At 35.3% G+C, this 17,383-nt stretch overlaps 2 protein-coding genes across 3 annotated transcripts; one reads left to right on the top strand and one right to left on the bottom strand.

Annotated features, from left to right (window-relative positions):
* The first annotated feature begins 9,779 nt into the window (after positions 1-9,779).
* On the top strand, positions 9,780-10,458 carry LOC122004639 (agamous-like MADS-box protein AGL80). The gene has a single exon (XM_042559493.1). The coding sequence runs from the start codon at positions 9,790-9,792 to the stop codon at positions 10,456-10,458; it is 669 nt and encodes a 222-aa protein (XP_042415427.1). The 5' UTR covers positions 9,780-9,789.
* Positions 10,299-11,560, bottom strand: LOC122006672 (auxin-responsive protein SAUR23-like). Of its 2 annotated transcripts, XM_042562255.1 has the most exons (3): positions 10,666-11,560; positions 10,473-10,558; positions 10,299-10,373 (listed from the first exon to the last, which is right to left on the bottom strand). In XM_042562255.1, exon 1 carries the CDS (start codon positions 11,458-11,460, stop codon positions 11,017-11,019), a length of 444 nt encoding a protein of 147 aa, XP_042418189.1. In that variant the 5' UTR covers positions 11,461-11,560; the 3' UTR covers positions 10,299-10,373; positions 10,473-10,558; positions 10,666-11,016. The 2 variants fall into 2 exon arrangements, with proteins under 2 accessions (XP_042418189.1, XP_042418188.1); XM_042562254.1 differs by having other exon boundaries at positions 10,299-10,558.
* Between the last annotated feature and the right edge of the window lie 5,823 nt (positions 11,561-17,383).

Below are 17,383 nucleotides of genomic sequence, written 5' to 3'. Positions count from 1 at the left end.
GATCAATATATATCAAACATAATGTGTAGACAGTGGGCAAGAAAGTATAGGAAATCTTCCAAAGTATTTCCTTGTTCCAAACATTCACACTTGTGATTGGAGCACAGACACCTCTGAACATGTCAATGCTTTTAAATCCTAAATGTCCTTATACAGGATTTTAAATGCACTGCTGTGTCAAGTTTTTCCAACAACATTGTGAAGGGTAGCAGTTTGATGATTTTCTCGATTGCCATTAAGAGGAATTACTAGCTTCAGGATCTAACATAACTTCAAGGCTTATTTTGTTGGCCATAGCAGAATACCCCAAAGTGCAAGTACTTTGATGACATTGACAAACGGAGGTGATTAGTTTCTTTGAAATTTTTTGAAGAAGTTTCTCAAGGTGACTAGGTAAATACAACTCTAGTCTAACTATCTTGATGATTATCTTTAAAGTTACCCCAAAGTCATCCCATGGGAGTTTGATACATCCCTGAGGGAGTTTATTCACTTAAAGTTCCAGATTGAGGACTTAATTAGGAAGGGGGCATCTACACAAATTTGTAGGTCTAAAAGGGAGGATGAAATGAAGGAAAAGAAATAGCTTTGGGATCCAGTTCGGAAGCATACTAACTTGTTAGAGCATCTTCATCAAGAGGGGAAACCTGTAGTAAGTTAACCTATTTGGTGTCAAAGGGAAAGCAATAGTACTTCAAGAGGATTTACCAATCAATTTCAAGTTGAGTTTGAATTATTTCAAGTTGAGGGCCAACTTCTTTATTTCCATTTTCAATCGCGCGTAAGGTTTCAACCAAATTTCTGACATTCAGGCACTTTTTGATAGAGAATTGATTGCTCAAGGAATATTCTAATCAGCATTGGCCAATTCTAAGCTATACCATTCAACCCATGTCAAATTAAGTAATTACACATTGCAAATTGACTAATTACCTAAATTGGGCAGTTAATGATGATGACTCAGATTTTCTAGTTTGAAAATTCCACCAATATGACCCTGAACTGGTTGAATTATATCAGGATTGTTAATGGATGATACAAGTTTATCCGATATTTTGAAAATAAATTAGATTCATAAAAAAGAATCAGGCAGCAATAGCAAGATCATGTGAAACTCAAATGATTTAGGATAGTATTGAGTGAGATATTATGAACCTTTGTAGCAAGAACTTGTTGGGTTAGATTAGGATTGTTCATGGATGATCCAAGATTATCCAATTTTTTAAAAATAAATTTGATTCATAATAAAGAATCAGCTGGCAATAGCAAGATCAGGTGAAACTCAAATGATTTAGGATAGTAGTGAGTGAGATAATCGACTCAAAACCTTGGCTGATTCAAATCGATCAAAGTTGAAAGGAATTCTCGCTAGTTGTTATCGAACAACGAAGATAGATCCCTCACAACTATGATCTTGTAAGAGGACAACAATGGAAATCCAAGCACAGAACAGAGGAAAAATAAGAGAAAGCTGGGGTGTCTAAACAGGGAATGGAGGAAGAAGTCGTAAGTGGAATGTCTCAATGTGGAACTGCAAAAAAGAGATTAATTTGTATCTCGATGTAAAACAAAGAAAAAAGAAAATGACGGTAGGGTGTCACAAACAAATCAGTTCCATGTCTTGCCACATTATTTGTGTTGGAAGTCCTATGAAACAAAATGTTTTGGCCATGTAGACAAGCATGGAATGATAATCAGAGCCATGATTATAATATTTAAGCAACTATTCACTATTCTATTCTATTGGGCAATGACCTTTGATAAGTTCGTCACTTACAATCCTATGTTGACCATATCTAAAGAATATAAACACAGCGCCACTATGTTGATATTCAATTTCACAAGATTTAAACAACATTTTCTACCCTTTTATAATCACTTTTAGCTTTCAAGCAATGCTGGAATTTTAACCATGTCATGATCCTGTAAATGAATCAGCATTTTATGCAATAGAATCAGAATAGTCTTAAATAAGAATAGGTTTCAAGAAAATTTGCATGCCAGTAAACTCTCCTCAGCACTATAGTATTTACCTTCACAATCTTGTATATGTCAGAAACACCGGAAGCAGTCCCACCCTTTGCAATTCTACCACTCACCTTCAAGCCACTCTTACTTCCACCTGACTGTGTTCTCTCGGGATGGTGTGGTGGTTAAGGCATAGGATGTTGCCATATTAAATTATAGGGTTGAAATTCTGCGTGTCTGAGCATGTCTTCCCCCATGCCTGAGTCACTGTACTAATAGTTAGTAATCACTCGTGATTTACCTCCTCTGTGTTGGCCTAGAGACGGATTGACCAGGACGTTGGAGCGAACGAATCACCTTTTGCCATATTACTTCCACCTGTCCCAACCCAAACTATAACCTAAATAGAAAGGTGAATTCAGGGGGATCACAATCAATTGCGGTCGGATTACGATCACGATCCAACCACAATTGGGTTGTAGACCATCCACTGATCTATAAAAAATAGACCAGAGGATCCGGTCTACATACAACTCTCCTTTCACGATCTTTCATATAGTGAATTTCATCAAAGATAACCCAAGATACTTCCTTTATCACCTTCGCACCCTTGAACAACATTCCTCTCAAAATTTCTATTGTCATAACCAAGCAACTCGCATTTGGTGCAATATAATGGTAACATCACTGGCCATTAGCCCAACATCAGAAAACTCCTGGCTGAGCTCTCTGTACTTCTGGCTGCTCAGAGCCTTTAGCGGAGGTGTATATGGCCCTTTGTTTGTCTCTGAATGACATTGCAATGACTAATACAGATTCCTCTCCAAGCAAGCAAGTGAAACTCTTTGGAAAGGATCTAGCCGAAATGGATAGGTCTTTGCCATCCTTCCATTATACACAGGGCCTGAAAGGGTTCCATTAGTGGAATCATCAGTAGGAGAAGTATAGTCTTTTGGCACTGCAACTTCATGAACCCAGGTAGATGCAGAGTTGTTATCAGATTCTTGCACCAATAGCTTCCGTTTGCCAGGAACTACGCTTTCTTCCATCTACCAACTAATAAATCTTGCCTTTAACGACTCTTCACCAATATGGTCGAAATCAAGAACCCTACGTTGAAATTAGGTATTTGACAATATCCCTCTGTCAAAAGATGGCCAAGCCAACGAAGAACTGCATAACAAAATAAGAAGAAAAATTTATCGGACATAAAGATGTAACTCTAAGAGTGGGAACAACCTCAACTACGAGATGAAAACGGAAGCAACTATGGCTATGTCGGGGGATGACCGGAGAAGATAAAGAATGACTTTCCGGTAAAGAAATCGTCGCCACTGCTTCATGCCGCCGCGTCCCAGACGATGGAGAAGTTAATGGAAAAAAGAATTATTTGAAAAGAAATTGAATCACTCAACTATAATAGATAACCATTAATCTCAAATATATAAAATCTAAACCATTTGATTTTTTTATCATGAATACTCGTTCTTATTAATAATTATCACTTTATTTATTCTATCTCTATCCATAATATTTTATCTCTATCTTCTAATTCTATCTCTATCCATAATATTTTATTTCTATCTTCTAACTTTATCTTTATCCAAAAATAAATTTAATTTCCAACAACCCCTTTTAAACTTGATTTTACGACTCCGAGTAAATTTTGTATCTTAATGAAGTCTTCAAATTTGAGAGGCTTAGTAAAGATTTCAGCAACTTGATCTTGAGATTTGGTGTATTCACTTACACCTTTTTTCTTATAATGCACTATATGATATAGTGATAGCACGTATCGATATGCTTGATTCTATTATGGAAAACTAGATTCTTTGCTAGTGTTATTGCAGACTTGTTATCAACTCGAATTTTGGTTGTCTCTTCTTGTGGTAAATTTAGCTCATTCAATAAATTTCTGAGCCAAATAGCATAGCAAACACATGAGGTCGCAACCACATACTCCGCTTCACAAGTAGAAAGTGTGATATTAAGTTGTTTCTGTGACATTCGAGTGAAAGTTGTATTTCCCATAAAGAACACAAATCCATAGTACTCTTTCTATCATCTATATCTCCATCTCAATCACTGTTGCTATATCCTTCAAGTTTGAAATTGTTAGATGATGAATAAAATAATCCAAAATCTATCATACCTTTAATATAACATAAAATTTTCTTAGCGATCTTAAAGTAGATGGTAGTTGGAGCTTCCATGTAGTGGCTAACAAATCTAACAGCATAAAGAATATCAAGTTTTGTGCACGTCAAGTATCATGAACTTCCAACCAAGCTCTTGAAAAATGTTGGATCAACTTTTTCTCCTTCATCATGCTTTGATAGCTTGACTCCACATTCTACTGGGGGATTTATGAGCTTAGTGTTATTCATCTTGAATTTCTTTAATATCTCTCTTACATAACCTTCTTGTGAAATGAAAATTTCATCTTCCCTTTGGTTCATTTTAATGCCCAAATAGTATGTCATGAGAGTCATCGCTTCTTTGAATTCTTCAAACATACTTGGATTGCTTTCTATGAAGATCAAGTCATCGATATATAGGCATATAATAAAAACATTTGTATCCTTATTCTGAATGTATAGTGCATGTGTTAGATTTTGAGGGATGTTCTAAGACAATCGCCTTATGAGTTTACTATTTATTTGATAAATATAGATTCACTATTGAGTACATATTATATGTTTGAATAGTCTTAAACTCATTTAGTGAATGTCAATAATATAATTCATAGCATGAAAAAATTTGTGATTGGATCACAATTTGTGATTATCTACACATGCAATCATAAACGTATTGGAATTTCCTTAATCATCGAATTGGTGGATTTGGACATCATCAATTATGTAAGACTAGCACGGGTTATACTCTCCTTAGTTCAGCAAAACAGCTATTTCTTACTAGTTGGAGATATTGGGATGTCGAGAGTTAAACGTGAATCCTAATTATAAAACTATTTCATTGGAGTAATTTGCTGTAAGACTTCATATGGTTCTCTACATATATGGATATATTTATGAAGTTCTTACTGCAACTCGAGTGCAAGTTTCCTTTGATTTGAGTTATACAAGTCATCTTGGTTATGAAGACTTATACTTTGACATCTTAAGCAAACATCTCTTGGAGGTGTAGACCTGAGATGATTGAGTATAAGTCAAAGTGCCCGAAGGTGTTTAGATAGCCCACAGAGGATTCACTGCTCCTTGCGAGGAGATGTATACCATATGACCACTCGTTATGATTATTACTCAAAGTCTTTGGCCAAAGTATCACATTTAAGAGTATGAGACTCTTGTACATATGTTCAAGTAATTTGAATCCGCAGAATGAAAAAGTATTACTTGGGCTAGGTGTGACGTAGTCAGCCTAGTGAAGGCAGACACATAGACCATGTCCTGAACCAAGTGACTATAAAATAAGTGAAAAGAACGAGACATGACTCATTACAGTTGCCGAAGGATTGAGAATTAGTTCTAAAATCAACTGTAATTTTTCAGTTAATTGGAGATCATGATGTACTACTAGGTGTCACTCATGATTGTTCTATAATTAAGTGGTTAATTATGGAAGGTCAAGATAAACTGAGAACCTATTGGGTTACACGCACTACGAGTCTCTGAAAAATGTAAAAATAAGTTAGAGAATAGGATTAATAGATCAAAAGATAAATGTTTGGTTGGACCATACATAAGACAAATATAGAAATATTTGTCGAAAAGGAAGTGCGGATGTGCCAAATCTCTTATGAAAGAGTTAGACCCTATTTGGTTTAGTCATGAACCAATTTGGTTTTGCCATAAACCAATTTAGTTTAGCTATAAGCTAATTTAATTTAGTTATGAACCAAACTAAGGGGTTAATGAGTTAATTTTTTGTTAAGATATATAATAGGTTGGATTTACGCTTTCTAATTCAACTCATTAAAGAAAACTATATATTGATATGGTTAAGAGAAAATTAATACACAATTATTATTCGCCTAATTAGGTTTTGGAAACCTAAACCCAATACCTCTCTCTCCCTCTCCTTCTCTCTTGCCGCCAACCATAGCAAGAGGTTCTCCTCTTGTTGCCGTGAGCCACCCAAAGGAAGAAGATTTTCCTTTTGCTTTTTCTTCCTCTTCTTGATCCTTCTCCTTCGCTCGTGTCTAGTACCTTCCGAAGGTGAAGCTTGTTCACTTGAAGTTGTCTTGAAGAGCTCGGTGTGGATACGAATAAAGGCGAGGTTCGATAACATCGCAAAAGGTTGATGTCTTTCTCGTTACAAGTCATCCATAGGGTATACCTAGAATAATTGTTATTCGATTTCATTTTTATTTTATAATCTTATCCGCGTGATTGTATCTTGCATGCATGTGGTATGTGTAATGTAATATATTAGTTTATTTATCGTTAAGTCTTCCACTGTGCATATTTATAAAACTTATTTTTAGCACACACTATATCGGACATATCCTTACAGTGGTATCAAAGTATGATCGTGCTTCGACATGATTGTAAAATTATTTTACGGTTCTTAATTAGTATTATAATTAATTTTTAAAATTTTCCTAGAATTATTAAGAATTTTCTATTTTTGAAAGTTTTCTAAATTGTTAGGAAATTCCACTTTTGAAAAGTTTCTAAAATAATTTAAAAAAAAATAAATTTAAAAATATTCTACTAATTTAGAAATTATTATTTCTGAAATTTCCTAAAATTTTAAGAAATATTATATTTTTGAAAAAATTCTTAATTTGTTAGGTAATACTAAATTTGAAAATATCTAAAAAATTTTAAAAACTCAAATTTAAGATATTCTGAATTAAATTATAGAAATTGTCTTTTTTGAAATTTTTAAATTTATTAAAATATTTTATTTTTTTAGAAAGTTTCCTAAATTCTTTCATATTTGGACGATCTATATTATTTGACATAATGCCTAAATTTATCACAATTATAGCACTTAACTTGAGATTTATTGTAACTCGAGATTGTGTGCCCTCTTCCATGTTCTCTTATTGAATTTTCTCGTCTTTCATTGTTGTTGTTGAAAATTCATCCTTGCTCATTAGCACGATCTCACCCATATCCATGACCTCTTCCACGTTGACTTCTATTGTTACTGAAAGTTTCATCTTTCTTTGTCGGTTGAAGAGTTATCTTTAGGAGTTGTTAAGTAATTTCTTCATTTATCTTCTTCTTTTCTTCATGGGCTTGTAATGAACCTAGGAGTTTGCCATGACTTGTAGATACTTGGTCTCTTCGATGATGGTTGTAATACTATCAAATTTTGAATCCAATGATCGAAGAATTTTTTCAATGATATTTACTTCATCTTACTTCTTGCCATTTCTCTTTAGTTAATTGGAAAGGGTAGAGACTAGAAAAATAATCGGATACCAACTCGTCTTCCTTCATATGAAAAGCATCAAATTGACTTCTTAATGTTTGAAGTCGTACCTTTTTTTATTTTTTCCTCTCCTTAATATGAGACTTGGAGCTTTTTCCCTTATGCAGTTCATCATAGTCTTTCTCCATAACGTCCCAAAGATCATGAGCTTCAAGAAGCACCTTCATCTTAATACTCTAATTATCATAATTACTCACTTTGAGCACCGAAATTTGTAAGGGAGTCATACCTCCATTAGTCATAATCCTAATATCACTTTGCTAGAAAAAGACTTATGGGAGAAAAAATACACTCTACGCAGAAGAGGAAAATAAGAAAAGAAATGCGAACTCAACTTCATTTCATTCATTGAAAAGTAACATATTTGTAGGATTATTGGATAACCACTAATCCCAAATACATTGAATCTAGATCATTTTATTTTTTTATCACGAACCCTCGTTCTTGTTAACAATTATCACCTCATCTATTATATCTCCATCCATAATATTTTATCTCTATCTCACGAACACCTCATCTATTTTATTTCTATCCATGATATTTTATCTCTATCTTCTAACTTTATCTCTATTTTAAAAAAAGTTTAATTTCCAATTAGACGACGCAATGTGAAGCCCCCCTTCCACGGCTTCACGTTGCCGCCATGGTGTAATTGGAAGCAAAGCGAACGGTGAAGTAAAAATCATTTCGGATCTTCTAGTCCACAATTCTTGACCTTTAGTCCCAACACACTTTAAATGTTGTTTTATTTAGTAAATTCATCTTAAAAATTGAAAATCTAAAATGCTTTAGTTTCGGCCTAAATTATAATTTGTTAGTAGTTTTTATCTTATAAGTATATTTAATGAGGGTTTTTTTTTTTCAAGAATCAAAGTTTAGAAAAAAAAAATCTCATTAAATATATTTATAAGATAAAAGTATATTAAAAAATTATAATTTATATATAAAACTGAGACATTTTATATTTTTTATTTTTATTTGATAAATTTATTAAATAAAACGATATATGAAGTATGTAAAAATCAGGAGTAGGGATGAGTATTCGGTTAAAACTAAATCGAATCGAACCGAATCGATTTTTTTCGAACAAATAGAACCGAATCGATTTTTGATAAAAATCGAACTAAACCAAACCAAATTTTTAATAAAACCGAACAATTCGAACCAAACAAACCGAATAAACCGATTTTTTTTTTAAATTTAGTTTGGCTTAATAAAAATTTAGTTCGGTCTAAAAAATTGATTTAGTTCAAAAATTCGATCTATTCGATTTAACTGAATAAAAAAATTTAAAATAGAACTCGAACCGAATTAATAGTTTTTTTAGAAATAAAAAACTGAATTTCTGAAAAAATCGAACTGAATTTTTAAATTTAATTAGTTTAAACGATTTATTCGATTTAACCGAACTTTTACTAACCCCTCGTCAGATCTGAACCGAACAAAAACTGAGGGAGAAGGTGGAAATATAGACACGTGTCCGATTAGGGTTGGTTGGTGTGGTCCGGTTGGGTTCGTTTCTTTCACAGTGGTACTCATTTGGTTGTTATCCAAGCCTTGGCGCTCCTTTCCAATTTGAGACGCCGATCGCGATCCTAATTAATTGGATAATCACGTACCAAAATCAATTGACTCAGATCAAATCAAGTGATTTAAATACGAAAATAATAATACCAAATCACAATCGCCATGGCAATCGCTCCCTATCCGAACCGAACAAATTGAATAAATTAATTTTTTTTAAAAATTTAATTTGACTTAATAAAAATTTAATTCGATCTAAAATTTATGATTTAAAAAATCAATTTAATTCAAAAATTCGATCTATTCAATTTAATCGAATAAAAATATTTAAAATTGAATTCGAACCGAATTAATCGATTTTTTAAAAACAAAAAATCAAATTTTTGAATAAATCAATCCAAATTTTTAAATTCAATCCGTTTAATTGATTTATTCGATTTAACTAAATTTTTAATCACTGATTAGGGGTGAGCTCGAACTCTGTACCACAAGATCCGAACCGAACAGAAAGCGAAGAGACATGTAGGTTGGTGTGGTCCGGTACTCATTTGGTCGTTAAATACTTTTATTTTTTTTAAAAAAAACACACAAAATCAAATTGAATAATTTTAATTTTTGAACAGTTGTCCAAGATTCAGCCTCGCTCCCTTCCAATTTGAGACACCAATCGTATCCTAATTAATTGGATAATCACGTATCAGTGAACAGATCAAATCAAGTGATTTAATACCAAATCACAATCGCCGCAATCCCTCCGTATCCGCCTCTTTCTTAATTCTTCTCCCTCCGTATCGCCTCTTTCTTAATTCTTCTCGGCTCGGTCGCCTTGCCATTTCCACCGCTATAAAAGCCACCTCCTATTCCTCGGTCGATCCATCGAGCGGTTACTTGATGGCGAGGAAGAAGGTGAAGCTGGAGTGGATCGCCAACGACGCGGCGCGGAAGGCGACTTTCAAGAAACGGAAGAAGGGGCTGGTGAAGAAGGTGAGCGAGCTGAGCACGCTGTGCGACGTGAAGGCGTGCATGATCGTGTACGCGCCGGGGGAGGCGCAGGCGGCGGAGGTGTGGCCGTCGGCGCCGGACGCCATGCGCGTGCTCTCTCGGCTGAAGCGGCTGCCGGAGACGGAGCAGAGCAAGAAGATGATGAACCAGGAGAAGCTGATGCAGCAGCGCTTTCGCAAGCTGCAGGAGCAGTTCCAGCGGCACGAGAAGGAGAACCGCGACCTGGAGACGGCGCTATTGATGCAGCAGTGCCTCGAGGGGCGGCGTGGCCTGCACGACGTCGGCTTGGAGGAGGTCTCGGCGCTCGCCTGGATGACGGAGGCGAAGATAGGCAAAGTGAGGGAGCGGATGGAGGAGGAGGCAAGGAACGCCAGCGCAACGGCAGCAGTGGCGGCGGCGGAGGAGCGCAAGGGAAAGGAGGTGGTGGTGGTCCCGACTCATGATTGGTTTGCGGAGGCGATGGACATCGGCGGCTACGAGGGCGTGCCGGCGGACCATGTAATAGTGGATAGCAAAATCAACTCGTGGCTGAACAGTAGTTACTACCCTTTGAACTGAGATTCAATAACTACCGTCGCCTTCTATCTTCTTAATAGCATTTCTCTGCGCATGCATTTCCATTTTCCATCTTTCCATTGGTATCGCTGCTGTGAATGTGCTAGAATTCAACATCAAAAACCATCTTTAGTTCGTTCTGGACCATAATTACTTCTAACAGAGAAAACAGAACGCCGAGAAGCATGCAATACTATTGACCATAATTACTTCTAATCAGAGTAGAACATCTCAGTAGATCGTGCACATCAGGGTTCATCCGGTTCCAATTCCTGATTTATAATTCACAAAAAAAAAAAGAAAAAAAAAAGAAAGAGAAAGAGGGGGAAAAAAATCTCCATCAGAACTCCTGATTTATAATTCCAGAAAAAGACGGGGAAAAGGAAGGATCACATCTCATCGGAGATCCGTAGGAGCCATGGATGAACTCTAAAGAAACTAGATGGAGAGAGAAAGAGATGGTTATTGTCATCGAGCCTTGGCTTTGGGGAGTAGATCCGTTAGGAGCCATGGATGAACGCTAAATAAACTAGATGGAGAGAGAATGTGAGATGGTTATTGTCATCGAGCCTTGGCTTTGGGGAGTAGAGGTGAGAAGCTGTTGTACGAGGACGAGTCCCGGCAAGGAGAGGAAGAGGCGGCGCGGCCGCGGTCGGCGAAGAGCGCGAGAAAGGCGTCGAGGGGTAAGTTGCGGAAGCGAGCCTCGTCGAGATGGAGAGCGTCGAGGACGCAACCGAAGAAGGCCGGGTCGCAGGGGAGGGCGAGGCCCCCGGCCGCGGAGCCGGGGAAGCCATACTCCTCCTCCGCGCGCTGGAGGAGGGCGGCGAAGACCGGGAGATTGAGGAACCGAGCGGGGATGACGAAGCGCCGCCGATCATCCCCCACGTAGACGGCGAGGAAACCCGGGGGTGGATCCTCGACGAGGCGGCGGCGGAGGCTGAGCGCCCGCCACCGCCGCATCACCTGCTTCAGCTGCGCGATCTGCCGGATCCGCTCCACCTTCATCGCCGTCCCCTCTCCCTACCTTTCTCTCTCAGGAATTTTAGCGAACAGGTGGAGCGCTTTATAAGACAAAGAGGCTTTGGACTGAGAGGCTATAAACTAGTAAACTACCGCTTTACTGAAACCTAACAACAATACACCACTTTTTTATTAAAATCATGAATTTTTTTTATTAATCATCAAACTAATATGTAAGATTAACCTAATAATAATTTAGATGCTTAAATTTTATTCTTTTATTTTTGAAGATGGATAGAGGTCTTCCTCCTATTTAAAGTAAACTTATGTAAGACTATCTTTTAAAATATTTATAATTATTATTTATTTGTCAATATGCTCCATAACTCCTCGTGCAATACCTACCAAATATATCGTCTTTTTGTAAATTTTTATTAAAAAAAACGTTTTATTGTATCATTTGTAATCTTGTTTTTCTTTTTTTTTTTTTTTACAAATATTAGATAAGATAACAGTTGCTCAAAGTCAGCACATACACCAACACTATATTATTATGTTATTAATTTACATTAAAAATAGGTTGGACGGCTTGTTTAATATATTTTAAAGCATTTTACTTTTATTTAATAAGCTAATTTATTCTAACTTCTTATCTACCGAAACGGCGGTGAAGGCTGACGCCGACCCAGTCCGACGCGCAGGCGCGGCGTGTAGAATTGGGAATCTTGCGAACCGGATCTAAAATTGAACGGTCAAGTTCGTGAGTTGTAGAACTTATTTTCAATAATAAATATAGAAGAAAAATGATCGAGCTGGGAAATACAGTTATTCGATGCGTCATGATTGTCGTGTGCAATTGAATCCTCATTATAAATTTTAAGACACTTTTCAGTGTTATTAGAAAATTAGCTTCTAAATTTGTTACAAGCACCGACTAATAAACAAGTTAGTTAAATTGGTGAAAGTTATAGTTGCGGTCCTTTGGTGGTGATGCTTCTCTTCCTCTCATCAATTGTCCGACTTAAGGAGTTTATTTTAATTTATTATCAAATATCATTTCATCCCATTTCAATCTCTTTTTTATTTTTGAAAATATATTTATTTTTTATGATATTATAATAGTTGTTACATAATTATAGAAATTACGAGATTATTTTTTATAATCTTGTAATTGCTATAATATAATATTAACCAATATTAATAAAAAAATAAACTAAGTTACGATTTAATTTGTAAATGTTATAATTAATATTAATTAATATTGACTAAATATGAAGTGATAATATTATAAGTTATAAACTGGACCTACTATAATATAATTTCGTAGTTGCGCTATACACCATTATCAAAAATAAGAATATTTTAAGGAATAAAACTATACTGAAGCAGAATGAAATATTAGTTTGATGATTTTAATAAAAAAATATTATTTGAATTTTTGCCTAAAAGAATTCACATCTTTATATTTTTTATTTATCTAAAATTTAAATTGTAAAATCTTTTCTTCTTTTGTATAGAGGATAGTGAAAATTGAATCATTGCCATGGCTAGTGAGTAGAGTAAGAAAGAGCCAAACTCTTATTTGGACCAACGAAACTTCACTTGAGTTCGAGTCATCTTCGATTGGCGAAGCCAGTGACCCTTTAATCAATTTCCATCGTTAAAATTCACCAACAACAGTACGAAATACTATAAATAGTTGTAGGCAGGATTATCTTAGACTGTGATCCTTGGTCCGCTTCTAGACCAAGCGTTGCCCATAGATAGGGTTACATAGATCCCACTTGTATAACAAGCGGTGTCAATAAAATCCTACCTATAAATGAATTGATTCATCTTCTAGATCATAAAGTGTGATCCAAAATAATTGTCGCTAAAAGTTTCATCAAAAAATGATTAGTGATGGGAAAAAAAATAGCGTTGTTAATAGCTCTTAACAACAGTATTGTATACCATCATTACTAATAGTAATAACAGATTTATATATCATCATTGTAGGTGAAATTATCGAGACCATAACCCTTGGTCCGTTTTTAGACAATCACTCATATGTGTGATTCTATGGATCCCACTTGTATAATAGGTGGAGTCAATGGAACCCCACCTATGAATGAGCTGATCTATCCTTTGGATCGCAAAGTGTGATTCAAAAAATTTGCACTCAAATAGTTGTCGCTAAAAGGTCCCGTCAAAAAATAATTAGCGATAAAAAAAATATCATTGTTAATAACTCTTAACAATAACATACCATCGTTACCGATAATAACGATAGATTTGTATATCGTCATTACTCTGATAGTAATGACAGATTTATATACCATCCTAAATGATAATAACGATGGTCATATATATTATCATTAATAACAATAATTATAATTATATATACCATTGTCTATCACTACAAAAATGCATGAGTTTAACGACGGGAGTACCGACGGAATCTTAACTCCGTCGGCGTATACCGACTGAAAATACCTCTGTCGGTACGTACCGACGGGATTTATATTGGTCGATAATTGCTGACGGAAGTTTAATTCCGTCGGTAATTACCGACGGAATTAATATTTCCGTCGGTAATTACCGACGGAATACTATTCCGTCGGGGAGCCCATAATATCGCCGTTAGAATTTTGTGTATTTCCGACGGACTTCTTATTCCGTCGGTAAATAGGCGGGTGCGGGCGTAAACATTACCGACGGAATTATATTTAGTCGGTAATTATCGGGTTTAGGGTTTTATTATACCGACGGAAATCATATTCCGTCGGTAAGTTTCTGCCCCGTACCCGTTTTCTTTGCATTCGCTAAACCTTACCCGATAACTTAGCCGAAATCACCGACGGAATTAACCATTCCGTCGGTGATTACCGACTAAAGTTATATAAATTAAATTTTTATTTATTAATGAACTTGTATAATTTTAGTCAAATTTAGTTGTACATGCAGGAGCGTTCTTTAGAAAGACACCCACTTGCTTGGAGATCTTTCTCAAAACTCACCAGAGAAAGGATGGCACATATATTGATGATCGATCAAAGAACATTGGGGTTTGAATTATCAACTTGCAATTTATATTTAATCTTTAATAATGATTAATTAGCTTTAATAATTGTGTATAATATATAAATTGTATATTTTTTCTACACAGAATGAAATGACAAGCAGGGTTGCTCAGGCATCTCAGCCACCAGTAGAGGGAGGGGAGTCACAGGATCTATCCACCCAGGAAATAAATGAAATTTATTATGATGTTGTGGGTGGAAGGACAAAGAACTCCTCCCTCTACGGCCTTGGTTCCCAGGCCAAGGTGGTATTTGATCGCTTGAGGACTCCTAGGGGCCGTGCGAGTTCCTCTTCTTCTTCTTCTGAGGTGGAGTCATTAAGAAAAGAAAACCAAGACTTGAAGACTCAGATGACTACCATGGATCAGAAGTGGGAGAAGAAGTGGGCTGCACAGGAGCAGGCATTGGCCCAGATGCAAGCAATCATTGCACGATGGGACCCATCACAGCAGCCCCAGTCAGAGGAGACCCCAGACCCATCAGACCCAGACCCTGCTGATGATTAGATTTTGTTGAGGTATGTTTAACTATAACTTGATTTTTTTAGAAATTCATTAAGTCAAATATATTTATTGTATTGAGATATTATTAGAGGTTTATCTTAAAGTGTTTTACATTTTTCAAGAGTTCATACTGATACATTCACCATCACCACTAATATTGGTTATCCAAAATATAATCCAGGTATTTTTTTTTACAAGTAAAATTAGTTATATATAACAATGTTTGAGTTATATTATATTTGCATCGATTTATTCTAATCATAATCTATTGTATTTGACTTTTACAGGATTATATTCGGATATATGTATAAGTGATGTATCATGGTATGTATTTTGGATATTTTGTATTTGTTGTTCACTTGTATATTTTTAGATATTTTTGATTGTGAGAACTTGATACTTAGATTTTATTATAGTTTGGAGATTTTCTATTTGTCGTTCAGTTATGTTTATATATTTGTTGTGTGTTATATTTTGGAGATTGTGGATTGATTTATATTATGATCTTGTTGTTGTATGTTGTGAATATATTGTGTGGATTGTGTTTGTGATACCATCGCCTGTGATGGTTTGTATTTGTATTAAATTTGTATATGGGAAACTAGCAAAACAGGGGCAGGATTTCAAAATTTTTCCAGGTTTTTACCGACGGAAACTAAACTTCCGTCGGTATATTATCGAAAAGTACAGTGGTTTTTTCGATATATTACCGACAGAATTATAGTTTCCGTCGGTAAACCCCGACGGAATCCGTAATTCCGTCGGAAAACACCGACGGAAACAAGTATTCCGTCGGGGTTTACCGACGGAATCTTTTATTCCGTCAGTGTTTGCCGACGGAATCCGTAATTCCGTCGGGAGTTTGCCGACGGAATCCGTAATTCCGTCGGTAATCCCCGACGGAATAAAAGATTCCGTCGGTAAGTTCCGTTTAGCGCCGTTTGACTTTTTACCGACGGGTAAGAAAGTCAGTCGGTAATATACCGACTGAATAGATAATTCCGTCGGTAACTACCAACGGATTTACTTTTCCGTCGGTAAAGTGAATGCCGACCAAAATACTTCCGATATCATAAATTCCGTCGGTATTTCGTCGGTAATGTCATATACCGACGGAATACCGACGGAAAATTCAGTCGGTAATAATGGTATTTTTTGTAGTGTATGATAACAATAACAATTATATATATCATCTTTAGTGATGTAACCTCGTTCAACGTTTGTTAAAGCTATAACGGCGATCAAAGATACCATCGTCAAGGTATTTGTTTCATCGTTATATAGATATTTTTTTCATAATTATTACTTATACGCAATTCATATTTTAAAACATGCCAAAAAATTAATTAAAGATGAAATGCATATATTTTTTATAAATATATTAATGAATGTTAATAAAAATCAAAATACCATATATACTAAAATATCATCGAAGATGATTATACGAAAATCATTAAACTTGTAAAATTCATATCCATTTTTATCAAAAATATTTATTTATCTAAAATCTTGGTACGCAAAATGTTGACATTCTCCAAAAGCTCAAAAAAAAAAAAATCTATTTGGCTTTTTATTTAGTTACTGCACTCATAATTCTCAATAGAACTGTGAGCATAAACAGATACAAGCCTCTCGAAATCTTCCAAATCTCCAAAAGCTCATGCGTCAAGTCCTAAAATTAACAAAAATGAGTGTAAATTACCAAAATACACAAAAATATATTGCAGACACAAGTATGATGGCAACTGATAATGCATAGTTATAAGAAGTTAAGTTGTAATGCAATTTCATATATAAGTACCATATTGCAAACTTTGGTCTTGGGACGAATTGACGGGAGCACTGGGGTGCTGGGACGAACGTATTCATCTTTTTTTACCACCATATTACATCTTCACTTATTGATTTTACTTAATCAAGTTTATATATTGTTTCGGACTATACTACAATACCAAAGGAAAAAAAATTTAAAGTACATATGAGTAAGAGAATTAATCTGCTTATTTTAAGGGCATCTGTAACGCCTTTAACGCTCGAACATGTTAATATTTTTTGTATTATTTTTTTATTAAATCTGTGCTTTAGGGTGTTCAAAGAATTGAATGCGTTAATACTATAGTAACAATAAAAGTGTGCCACGTTATCATTAACGTTTTACATTAACGCCCATTACAAAAACCTTAAGAGAAATAGTGAAGTGATCTTTTTGCCAGACTAGACTTTAACAAATCCTGAAAATGGGTAAGAGAAGTAACTTTAAAATACCATAAGAAAACTCCAGGTTATCATGTCAAACAGTTTGTTTTCACTTCCTAAGCAAACTAAGAGTAACAGTACAAGTTGCCTTAAAATGATTTTTTGTCCAATCTGCCATAAACTACTCAATTTTTTATTTATTCTGAA

This window comes from Zingiber officinale, chromosome 7B (assembly GCF_018446385.1).
Source record: "Zingiber officinale cultivar Zhangliang chromosome 7B, Zo_v1.1, whole genome shotgun sequence".
In the NCBI taxonomy this organism is placed as follows: Eukaryota; Viridiplantae; Streptophyta; class Magnoliopsida; order Zingiberales; family Zingiberaceae; genus Zingiber; species Zingiber officinale.
Note: the sequence above shows the minus strand (reverse complement) of the source record. Positions and strands in the feature narration are given on the sequence as shown.